The sequence below is a fragment of the Mustela lutreola genome, chromosome 12 (genome assembly GCF_030435805.1).
Source record: "Mustela lutreola isolate mMusLut2 chromosome 12, mMusLut2.pri, whole genome shotgun sequence".
Lineage (NCBI taxonomy): Eukaryota > Metazoa > Chordata > Mammalia > Carnivora > Mustelidae > Mustela > Mustela lutreola.
In genome coordinates this window covers 86,996,666-87,009,592 of record NC_081301.1, presented here as the reverse complement: position 1 = coordinate 87,009,592, position 12,927 = coordinate 86,996,666, and the positions used below count along the sequence as shown (strand labels likewise).

At 44.1% G+C, this 12,927-nt stretch overlaps 1 protein-coding gene across 1 annotated transcript; it reads left to right on the top strand.

Moving 5' to 3' along the window:
• The first annotated feature begins 246 nt into the window (after nucleotides 1-246).
• LOC131813254 (thiamine transporter 2-like) lies at nucleotides 247-5,562 on the top strand. The gene is given in 2 exon segments (XM_059143593.1): nucleotides 247-3,982; nucleotides 3,985-5,562. Coding segments are annotated over 2 exon segments (1,485 nt in total). The 5' UTR covers nucleotides 247-2,871; the 3' UTR covers nucleotides 4,359-5,562.
• The last annotated feature ends 7,365 nt before the right edge of the window (nucleotides 5,563-12,927 follow it).

The following is a 12,927-nucleotide window of genomic DNA, read 5'->3' as shown; positions in this document are numbered from 1 at the left end:
CGCTAGCCTCTCCAAGGCCACACTGCCAAGGAAACCTGGCATTGTGACAACAAGGTCCATTCAGCACGACCAGTGGTCACTGAGGAGCGACTCTGGGAAGGACGGCCAGGTGGGGCACCCCCAAGCTAGCCCGGGAAGGGAGCAGCCTCCTGGGAGCGAGCTGTACAGTCTCTTAAAATCCCTCTGGCCTGGAATGTCAGCCACGTACAGTTGTGTGCATGGGTGTGTGTGTATGTGTACACACATGCACAGAGTTTTCTAGAAAAAAAGGTTTAGAGCTTTCAGCAAATTCCTAAGAGCCTGCGACCCTCTCGGGATAAACCACAGTTGGGAGAAACATGTACTCTGATCTTCCAGAAAAGAACACCGAGCTCACCACTTTTATTTCTGGAGCAACTGAGCCCAGGCTGTCAGCCCACTTTCCTCTTACAAAACCCTAAGGCACTTAAAAGAGACCACAGGGGGAAAAAAAAATAACTCAACCCCCTTTCTAATCTTAACCTAATCCTCCTTAAACCTTGCCTGACCCAGGCTACCAGGAACCCTGCCAGTGCCAAATGATATGATGTTTATTCAGCTCAGGTCTTAGCCTGCTTCTCCTGGGCCACAAAATCAAAGAGGAACATGTCAGCCACCACCTGCTGCTGAGTGGGTAAACAAAGGGCCAGTCAAGAAAGAGGAGGACCAGTGTTTGAGGACAATGCCTTTGTGTAGTCCTGGCTCAAATAAGGACACAGCTCCTAAGGAGCAGTCTTGAGACATGCACCAACGCTGTGCCAAGTGGTTCAGAAGCCCGGGCACAGCTGTTCCTCAGACGCCCTTTGGCCCTAGCTGCCCCCTGAAATCACACGAGGGTGCCTATGACACGGTGCCCCCTTTCCCAGAAGATGTTGGCAGAATGACAGTTTGTGAACCCGTTAGGTTTGTGTGGCAAGAGTGCTTTCCAAAGTGTCCTCAGACAAGTAGGTGTCGTGGAGCTCAGAAGGCACGGCCTGACCCCCATTTCACCAGGGCAGCTGTTTTGATCTCTTTTCTATCTGGGGGATCTGAATGAGATTTCGGGGCAGGGAGTTAGTCCTGTTACTAAAAACGGAATGCTCGCAAAATGCTCTTGAAATAGCAGCTTTGGCCTCTCCTTACCTGAGAGGGGCTGACGTGGAGTAAGTCTCCCAGATCCCGAGATGTAGCAGCTGGGTTTATTCTCTCTGTTCTCTGCTTCCCTTCTCTCAACAAATGCCTCCTCAGAGCTCTTTCTGTGTGTGTTCGAATTGGCTTCGTCCCCTCAGGAGTAACTGAGAGGGGTGGCTGACAGTTTTTCAGGTTCTTTTATGTGCTGTGCGAGGCGCTGCGTTTTAATGGACCCGAGGCAGCCGTTTTTGGACACTCTCCTCAGTTCAGGTGAAAACAGTGAAACAGAAACACAACAACAACTACAACAACAACATCTACCAGGGCAGTGTGCCCGGCTCCTAAGTGACTGATGGGACAGACAGTCGCCCAGATAGGGGCTCAGAGCCTGTGTTCTTACTCAGTGTATAATGTCGCCTCTCATGTTAGAGCAAGGTGTGTTTGTGTGTGTGTGTGTGTGTGTGTGTAAATCAGCTATGTTATTTTTACACGTTAAAAATAAATAGAATCTGAGCCAGTGGGTCGGCCGAAGGGTCCTGTCCCGGGGGCTTGTTCTCTGGGGATGTGAGCGATCTGGCGACCAGACACCCCCTCCTCTAGGTAAGACTAGCTGCGGGAGGTGAATTTCTGGCAAAAACACCATCACCCCTGGGCTGCAGCACTCCTCTGTCTTCTAGTTTCCGCGGCGCGAGCAGGACAAGTACCTGCGAGGCAGTGGACAGGTTGGGACCGGCCTGGATTCCGTCGCGCGCCCTGGGCGATGTTACGCTGAGGCCCCTGTGCTCTCCTGCCTGCCCAGGGCTGATGCTCCCCAACTAGGTCTGCGAGAACTCACTTCACGCATCTGCCAAGCCGATTAAATGAGACCACGACCCCAGTAAAGGGCCAGCATCCCCCATCGTTACACCCACGTGCACAGCTTCTAACTGAAAGGAAACTTGAGCGCAGAATTCTAAATCCCAACCCAAGAACAGAGAAAAAGGCCCCAGTGAGAAAATGGGACTTGGAAATGAAGGGACATGGGACTCTATTTAGAGACTACATTAATTGAGATTAAAGGAAAGTACAACCATATCTTACAATAATATTTCTGGGAAGGATACATAATTATTTGTCAAGTCAGGATTGCTGCTGTAAATGTGCAATAGATGTGAGGATTTGGATTACTTAAAGTTTGAAAAGAAAATGTTCTCTACAAATATTCATACAGAACTGTTTTTGCTGCTATCAAGACTGGAACACATTTGTATCTCCTAAGGCAAAGAGATCACAAGTAGGCAGAGACAGGCAGAGAGAGAGGAAGGGAAGCAGGCTCCTTGCTGAGCAGAGAGCCCGATGTGGGGCTCCATCCGAGGACCCTGGGATCACCACCTGAGCCGAAGGCAGAGGCTTTAACCCACTGAGTCACCCAGGTGCCCCAAGGAAGCAGATGGGAAGGAAGCTTTATTTATTTATTTATTTATTTATAAAAAGATTTTATTTATTTATTTGTCAGAGAGAGAGCAAGCAAGAGTGAGCACAGGCAGACAGAGTGGAAGGCAGAGTCAGAGGGAGAAGCAGGCTCCCTGCGGAGCAAGGAGCCTGATGTGGGACTCGATCCCAGGACGCTGGGATCATGACCTGAGCCGAAGGCAGCTGCTTAACCAACTGAGCCACCCAGGCATCCCTGGGAAGGAAGCTTTATTGAGCAATTGCTATGTGCCTAGAACGAGATTGAGCAGTTCCTGAACAACCTTGTGAGCCATGTATTGTTTCAGAACTTCACCAAGTCATTCCTGGATTTATCCCACAGTGATCCTGTGCTTATTTGGATTTTTCTCCATGATGAGACCCTCAGAACCCTTTTTTATACCATATTTATCTAGACCAGATAAAAACCTGACCAGTTCAGAGATCACAAATGAGATCATCCCAATTTGGACATACTCTTACCTGGTGCTGCTGCTCCCCGTTTTTGTCCTAACTGACTACGTCTGCTACAAGCCAGTCATCATCCTGCAAGGAGTCAGCTTCATCATCACGTGGTTGCTGCTCTTGTTCGGCCAGGGAGTGAAGGCCATGCAGGTGGTGGAGTTCTTCTATGGGATGGTCACTGCTACCGAGGTAGTGTCCTATGCCTACATTTACAGCGTGGTCAGCCCCGAGCACTACCAGAAAGTGAGTGGCTACTGCAGGAGCATCACACTGGTGGCCTACACAGTGGCCTCGGTGCTGGCCCAGCTCCTGGTGTCCCTGGCAAGCCTCTCATACTTTTACCTCAACGTCATATCCTTGGCTTCCATCTCTGTGGCCTTCATTTTGTCCCTTTTCCTGCCAGTGCCCAAGAAGAGCATGTTTTTCCATGCAAAATCCAGCAAAGGACTACGGAAGCAACGGGACAAAAATGAGGCATCAGATGCACCTTACAAAATTAACACACCAGGTGGTGAAGAGAATCCCACTTCAGAAATACCCACCATTTCAGGGAACCCGGATGGTGGTCCTTTGAGCAGCCCGATGCTGCAAAATGTAGCGTTGAATGTTTTTGTGCAGTGGTTCCAAGATCTGAAGGAGTGCTACTCTTCCAAGCGACTATTTTACTGGTCCCTATGGTGGGTCTTCTCCACAGCAGGTTTTAACCAAGTTTTGAACTATGTTCAAATCCTGTGGGATTACAAGTCACCATCCCAGAGTTCTTTTGTCTATAATGGGGCAGTAGAAGCTCTTGCAACCTTTGGAGGGGCCGTGGCTGCCTTTGCAATGGGCTACGTGAAAGTCAACTGGGATCTTCTGGGGGAGCTCGCTCTAGCCATCTTCTCCATCATTAGCGCAGGCTCTCTGTTTCTCATGCATTACACGACCGACATCTGGACATGCTTGCTGGCTATCTGATATTCAAGTCCAGCTATATGCTGCTTATAACCATAGCAGTATTTCAGATCGCAGTTGATCTGAGTGTGGAACGCTATGCCCTGGTATTTGGAATGAACACCTTCATGGCACTCGTAATTCAGACCATTATGGCAGTGATTGTTGTAGATCAGAAAGGACTCAACCTGCCAATCAGCATTCAGTTTTTAGTTTATGGGAGTTATTTTGCAGTTATTGCTGCCATTTTTCTAATGAGAAGCACAGATATCATCTACTCAACCAAATGTCAAAAGCAAGCACAGAGCTCTCCAGCTAGTCAGAATACAGATGAGCTCCACCCAGAGGGACCAAGGAATGTCATTACAGGAACAAAGCTCTGACCTTATGGCAGCCACTGGATCCACTGAACAGGACCTTCTTGGTCACAAAGTCATTGAGCACCATAAACTGACACACTTCCAAAGCCTAGATTTCAATGAACCTTTTCAAAACCACAAAAAAATCTTAGTTTTAGACCAGATACTACGTGCCCAGCTGGATGCAGTTGACAAGACCCGTCACCTCAGTCAAATGGCCGACGTTGGGTACTCCAACGAGTAGCAAGGATTGGGAAATTCTGGTTTTGGTTACTCCCTAGGACATATCAATGGCATGGAAGCAAACCACGAGAAAACTTCACTCAGCCTGCAGTTGATGTTCCCCATTCGTAAGCAGAAATACTAACTGGACTGACCCCTTTGCTTGTTTTAGATATTTTATCTTACCAAAACAGGCAAGAAGTGAACATTTTTTTTTTTAATCATATAACTATTTGCCTCCTTCTTTCATTAAGTGTATTTCTATATTACTTGCAGTTCTCTGTGAGAATTTCAAGGTCTGGTCCCATTTCCAAGGACCTTTCTTCAATCCTGACAACATGGTATTATTCACAAGCTATTATTTGATTATATCACCTATTTAATTCTGTCATGATTACTTTTTACTTTGTGTTCTGCTGAGCTTTGTTGTTGAAACGTGACCTCAGGAATAGCCCCAGACATTCCTCTGTGCCCAGAGAATGACATTCAAGTCAATTGCTGGGGGCCCTGGGGTGGCAGTGAGTTTTCTCCCACTATGACCCTAGATGGGTGTTTCAATGCCCTGTCGGTGTGATCTCTAAAATAGAAAAACTTAAGTAGAAATTTCCAGAGTTTCTAAAAGTATTTGTAAGTAAGAAAACACTGATGAGGGGGAACACCTACTTTTTAAATGGCAGATTGTGCTACATAAAATAAGGTGTGTAAAAATATTAAAGAGCCTTTCTAAATTTTTGATGAATTGTGCTGAGAATCACCTGTGCTTGTGTCCTTTGAAACTTCAAAAGAGGACACATGGAACAGTCTGACATGGAAATAAAGAATGCTGATTCAAGAAAAAAAAATATAAATAAATAAATAAATAAATAAAATCTGACGATAAAAATAGGAAGACAAAATCGCCCATCATTCCACCATTCGAAGACCACCAACTATTCCTGTTTGGGAATATTTCCTTCCAGTCTATTTTTATGCATCATTTTTAGCTCTGCACATTTAAAACAGCTGCGATTATCTATGCATATTTTATTTCGTTTTTGTCACTTAATATGACAACATAACAAGATGATGTCTTTAATAACATGGCAAATTCTCTATCATTTTTGCAGGCTAAACAATGGTCTCCTAGGTAGAGCAACTCAGTTTAACAAACATTATTGAGCACGTAATTATGTCCCAGGCCCTACGCTAGTCCCTGGGAATGCTGTTTTCTTCAAGGAACTAGCAGTCTGCTGTTGGGCCAGTAAGATACATAGATAACTGGATAGTTGTAATAATTGCTCACACCACCTAACACCACACTTCAGGCCCTATTCACATGAATGAACTCACTGGATGTTCACAGCAACCTTATGTGTAGGGATGATTTCGGTGATCTCCGCTCTTTTGACAGATGCCGAGGCTGAGGCGTATCTTGCTAACAAGATGGAGTAGGTGAAGGTTGCTTGAAGATGTCCACCTCCTGACCCCCAGAATTTGTGACTGTTACTCTATATGTAAATTACCTGTAGGGTAAAATAGTGAAATGTAACTTTACCTTAATTATGAAAGGGACTTCCCCACTGTGATTAAGTTAAGGATTTTGAGAGGGGAAGATCGTCCTGGATTATCTGGGTGGGTTGGATATCCTCACAAGGGTCTTCATAAGAGGGTGACTGACAATATCAGAGTCAGAGGAGATGTAACAATGAAACCAGAGGTGGGAGTGTGTGTGCGTGTGCGTGTGTGTGTGTGTGTGTGAGAGAGGGAGAGAGAGAGAAGGGGGGATGGAGGGGGAGAGACAGACTGGAAGAGGCTACACCACCGATCCTGAAGATGAGGAAGGGGCCATGAACCAAGGAATGCAGGAGGCTTTCAGAAGCTGGAAAGGCAAGGAAATAGATTCTTTCCTGGAACCTTCAGAAGGAACACAGCCCTGCAGACACCTTGATTTTAGGACTTTTGACTTCTGCAGCTGTATGATAGAAAAATTTGTGTTGTTTTAAGCCGCCGAATCTGTGATAATATGTTACAGCAGCTGTAGGAAACCCACATTCTAGGATTCAAACCCAAGCAGCTGGACTCCAGGGCTGTTATTCTTAACTATGGTCGTATGTGCTAGGCGAGCTAGTTAATATGCCCAGCATAGAGAAAGACACTCAGCAGAGCGTTAGGGAAGGACAGGAGGATGACAACCTGACTCTTTAAAACTGAGCATGAATGTGAAGACAGGGAAGGCTGAGAAATTGAACTGACGTAGGAAGATATCTGTGATATCGTAAGTGAAAACAATTCTAATGCTATGTGTAATAATTTTCCCTTTTCTGTTTAAAAATATATAGGCGCATATATTTATAATCATATGCACCAATGATACAGCCCCATGGTTCTCTCTGGGGAGTGCATTTGTGGGTAAATATAAGAGGAGATTTTCACCTTTTGCTTACATATCTTCATATTATTTGAAAATGTCACCAGACGTGTATTTTGGGTTATTTATTTATTTATTTATTTAAAATAAAGTGTATATAATGTACCTTTTTTTTTTTTTAAGTTGGAGAAAATAATATGCTTCAGTGGGATATAAATCTTTGTGCATAAAACTTTGTGCTTTTCTAGGATAATTTCCTTAGTATAGAAGATTTTTGGAGGTAGAGTTGCTGAATCAGTGGGTAGAGACATTTGGAAAATATGTGTATTAAAAAATAATGGAAATGGTATTGGACCAGTCAGTGAGCCAAAATGAAACATAGGAGAGGAGAGCGGATATTTAACCTGGTGAGCAGAAGGTATGATGGTTTTCTACTCCTATGTGCAGGCTGATACATTGTATACTAGTTCCCTAGGGCTGCCATAGCAAAATACCAGACTAGGTGGCTGAAACAGCAAAAATTTATGTTCTCATAATTCTAGAAGCAAGATGTACAAGATCAAGGTGTCAGCATGGTTGGTTCTTCTCGCAACTATGCTCCTTCACTTGTAGATGCCCTTCTTCCTGTGTCTTCCTAGGGTGCTTATTTCTCTGTGTGTCTGTGTCCTAATTTCCTCTTCATTCTAAGGACATCAGACAGCTTGGATTAGGACCCACCCTAATGACCACATTTTAACCCAATTACCTTTTTAAAGAACTCTTTAAAGACTTTATCTTCAAGAATGATACCGTACTCTGAGAGTACCTGGGTGGCTTAGTTGGCTAAGCAACTGCCTTTAGCTCAGGTCATGATCCCGGAGTCCTGGGATCCAATCCCGAATTGGGCTCCCAGCACCATGGGGAGTCTGCTTCTCCCTCTGACCTTCTCCCCTTTCATGCTCTCTCTCTCTCAAATAAATAAATAAAAGCTTTTAAAAAAAAGAATGATACTGTATTCTGAGATACAGGAAATTAAGACTTCAATTACTTGAATGGGGGGGGGGGGAACGACATAATTAAGTCCATAACATGTGGGAAAGAAAGTTCTAGAAGACTGCAACCCCAATGCATAGAATTTCTGTTCAGCATGAGAAGGATTGGTTTGTAATATCTTAACATTTTCCATAATGGAATAGAGCTAAAGAATGAACACCAGGGTTATGCTGGTTTTAGGCTCATTTTTTTCCCCAGCGCTGTCTCAGTGCCTGTCCTGGTCAGCTGGGCTGATTGCGAACTGATTAGATTCTTCTCTGACTTTTTCTCTTTGGAAACTGAATCTGCTCTAACAACTGCATGATGTTTTCTGAGTACCACTGTGGTTCCACTTTGCCCTTGCAATCTATCTCCAAAGACAGCATGAGAAGGCGGAGAATAAATCATGAATAGGAAGAGAGTTTGGCTCCCCCCCCCCAACAAAATGTCACTGCAGCTTCTATGTGCCCTTTGTCTGTCTTTGATTCAGATCATAAATATCTCCTCTTGGAGTGAGAAAGGAGGATGAGGGCGGGATCCTGAGCTTTTTCATGAGGTTAGAGTACATCACTAGTAAAAAGAGGTTTGTAAGAGTCTAGATCTGAAGGTAGAAACCATTTCAGTAAAAAGCCCAATAGAAAACATTTTAGCATTGCAGGCCATAGGATTTGCTCTTATGAATACTCAACTCTCGTGTAGCACCAAAGCAGCCACAGAAAAACATTATTTAAAAAAAAAAAAGGATTGTCATGTTCTAATAAACTTTATTTATAAAATAAACAGTGGGCCAGTTTTAATCTATGGGTTGCAGTTTACTAGGCTGAACAAAAAGTGTGTAGTGAGCCCAGACTGATTGACTATAAATTGTAAACATTTATTTCTTGATTTATTTAATAAATTACATATTTCTGGGGCACCTGGGTGGCTCAGTCGGTTAAGCAGCTGCCTTCAGCACAGGTCATCCCAAGGGTCCTGGCATCTAGCCCACATTGGGCTCTCTGCTCAGTGGAGAGCCTGCTTCTCCCTCTCCCTGTCGTTCTGCCTACTTGTGCTCTCTCTCTCTCTCTCTCTCTGTGTCAAATAAATAAATATATAAATAAATCTTTTAAAAAAGTACATACTTCTGAGTATGAAGCATAGTCTGATCTTTGCTCAACACACTTTGTTCATTTTTTAAAAAAGATTTTATTTATTCATTAGATCACAAGCAGGCAGAGAGGCAGGCAGAGAGCCTGATGTGGGGCTTGATCCCAGGACCCTGAGATCAGGACCCTTCGACCCTGAGTCGAAGGCAGAGGCTTAACCCACTGAGACACCCAGACACCCCCACTTTGTTCAATTTTATTATAAAGCAGAAAGCTTTGAAAATCAGTTTAATAATAGCATATTTCTGAACCTGAAATATAATTTTCTTTAAAGATTTTATTTATTTATTTGAGAGAAAGAGAAAGCACTCTCAAGGAGAAGCAGATTCCCCACCTGAGCTCAATCCCAGGACCCTGGGATGGTGGCTTGAGCTGAAGGCAGATCTTTGCCTGACTGAACTACCCAGGTGCCCTGAAATTTAATTTTAAAAAAATTTAATTAAAAAAAATTTTTTTTGGCCACATAATGCTTATGTTAAACCTGACACAATCACCATGCTATACTTACAAAGCAAGGAGCAGAGATAAAGGTCAGAATAAATCCCAATGACTTGGTGTTTCATTCAGTCTTTCATTTAAGCAATATTTGCACACTAGAGTGAGTCCTCTAGAGAAGTCTTCAAAGTCATCAATGTTTCCTCCAAGCCACGTGAAAAAAGATCACCCTGGCCATGAGTGATTAGTCTGGGGGAGATCGTGTGACCATATTAGAACAAGTAAACTATTCCTGTGGAATTTGAATCTAAAATGGAATACCATGGCTGGCAGAGCATAGAGCTATTTCATCAAGAAGATAGTTCATTTGTTCCTGCCACTGGGGCTACATGGGGTGCTCCCTTTTCAAGGTTGTTTGGTTTGTGAAAGAGACTAATAAGAAATAATATTGAGGGACGCCTGGGTGGCTCAGTCGTTTAAGCGTTTGCCTTCAACTCAGGTCATGATCCTGGGGTCCTTGGATCAAGCCCCACATCAGGTTCCCTGCTCCACCAGGAGCCTGCTTCTCCCTCTCCCTGCCTCTCTCTCTGCTTGTGCTCATGTGTACGCATGCCCTCTCTTTTTCTGCCAAATAAATAAAATCTTAAAAAATATATATTGAAAATGTAGTTTGGGGTCAGCGGTGGTGAGCCTTCAAACCCAGAGGGAGGAGCCTGAACTATACTCTGTAGATAAAAAATGTCCTTTGATACCATGACTGATTTGAGCGAGTTAACGATAAACCAGGCAGACACAACATCTGCATCCAGGAAGTGCTCAATATCTGGTTGAGTTGTGCTCGATGAATGGAAAACTCAAAATCAGAAATGTTTGCCCTTCCCTGAAGACCTACCAGTTCCAGTGCTAAAGCAAGAATTCTCAGCCTCAGCGCTAGTGACATTTGGGCTGGAGAGTTCCTTGCTGTGTGTGTGTTGGGCAGGGTGAGGGGGCGGGGGGCTATCCTGTGCATTGGATGGCATTTAGCAACATCTCTGGCTTCTACCCACTAGATATTACCCAGTTGAGATATGACAGATAGAAATGTCATTTATCCAGACATTGCCATATGTCCCCTGGAGGACTATATTAGTTCCCTATTGCCATTGTAACATATTACAAGAAGATTAGTGGCTTAAAACAATTCAAATTTATTCTGTTACAATTCTGGAGGGTAGAAGTCCAAAATGAGCCTTGTAGGGCTAAAATCAAGTTGTTGGCAGGGCTAGTTCCTTCTGGGGCCTCTGAGGAGAGAATCTGTTTCTTTGTCCTTTTTTGGCTTCTAGGGGCCATCTGTATCCCTTGGCTAGTGGCCCCTTCCTCCAGCTTCAGAACACAACTCCAATCTTGGCTTCTACCTTCCCATGACCTTCTCCTCCACTCTGACTCTCCTGTCTCCCTCTTAAAAGGATCTTGTAAGGATCCTTTGGGCAACCTGGATTATGTAAATTAATCTCCCCCTCTCAGGATCCTTAATCTTATTTGCCAAGTCTCTCTTATCACATAAGGTAATGTTTGTAAGTTCTGGGGCTTAGGACATAGATGTATTTGGGAGCCCATTATTCAACCTACCAGAGGAGCAAAATCGTTCTGTGCTGAGAACTACTTCTCCAAAAGAATAGGGTCATATGACTTTGATTTGAGTCCCAGGCCCTCCCTACCTACCAGCTATGTGGCATTGTCTCCTTATCTGTAAATGGGGCCTGTAGTAGTACTTAACCCGCAAGTTTAGTAAGACGAGAACTGAATCCCATAAAGCAGTTATCAAAGTTTTGGGCATATGGTGCTCACTACACATTAGTTATTAAGAGCAAAAGTAAGTTTCAACCTGAGATTTCTAAATACAAGGATCATTTTCATGAACACACAGAGAGAATGAGGGTTGTCTCTAAGGAACACGTCCCTGGGTAATTTGGAATGTGTTGGCATAATTATAACTCATTTGGGGCGCTTGGGTGGCTCAGTCGGTTAAGTGTCTGCTTTGGCTCAGGTCATGATCCTGGGCTGGGACTGAGCCCCTCATTGGGCTTTCTGCTCAGTGGGGAGTCTGCTTCTTCTCCTGCCCCTCACTCTACTCATGTTCTCTCTCAAATAAATAAAATCTTTAAACAGTATAACTCATTTAAATATAACATTTCCTGATGCTCAGATCATTCTTAAGCGGTACATGAGGGCACATAGAATTTCTCCAACAAGTGCTTATATTTATTGAAATGTGCTGTAGGCCAGTCTCTATTTGGTTTATTTAATGCTCACAACTACTCCAAGACATAGGTGATGGTATTCTTCCCATTTTACAGATGAAGAAACTAGGCTGCAGAGAGATTTGGATCCCATCTAAGTTGACTGTGTTACTGAGAGAGGTGAGCTTCAGTCAAGCAGCCTCTGTCCAGAGTTCCCGTTTGAATCTCCGTTGATACTGCCTGTGTGTGTGTGTGTGTGAATTGAAAACACATGCACACACACACACACACACACATGCAAGGTCCATCCTCTTAACAAATGTTTACGTGAACAGTGCATGATGGTTAACTCTAAGCACATCTCTAGAGCTTTGTCGTCTTCCATGACTGAAACTTTACACACTGAACAGCAACTCCCCATCTCGCCCCCTCGCTCCCCTCAACCACCACCGTTCGATGGTGGATTTCTATGCGTTTGACTATGTTAGATATTATAGAAGTGGAATCGTGAAGAATTTGTCTCCTGTGACTGGCTTTTTCACTCAGTGTAATGTTTTGTTTGTTTGTTTTTAAAGATTTATTTATTTATTTTAGAGAGAATGAGTGCGTGGGTGGTGGTGCGGGGGCTGAGGGAGAGAGAAACTCAAGGTGATTCCCTGCTGAGTGCCGAGGCCGGTGTGGAGCTCTATCTGGTGGTCCTGAGATCACCACCCAAGCTGAAACCGAGAGTCGGTCACTCAGCTGAGACTGCACTATCCAGGTGCCCCCACTCCGCGTAATGTTTTGTAAGGTTCATCTCCGCTATCACATATGGCAGAAATTCCCTCCTTTTAAGGCTGAGGAATACTCCATTGTGTGTATAAAGACCAGCCTTCAAAGACCAGCCCTTTTCCCAAATCTAGTTATTTCTTACTTATATTAGGGACCAATAAAGGTAGTTAAACAGAACGTGAGAATAGGACAGTTTTCAGAGCGATGTCCCTGTCTATATTCTTGTGTTATGCCCGAGTATATCTGTAACTATAATGACTGAGGGATTCTCGGACCATGTGAAGAACAAAATATCCAAGGTTCGTTTGTGGGATGCAGTTTGGATCCTCCATTTCCTCCTCCTTTTTAACTCATTGCTGCAGAGTCCTGTGTTCCGCCGAAGCCCCACAGATTCCCTGGGGAAGACACCAGAGAAAACGCATTTTAACAGGCTCCCTTGGCAA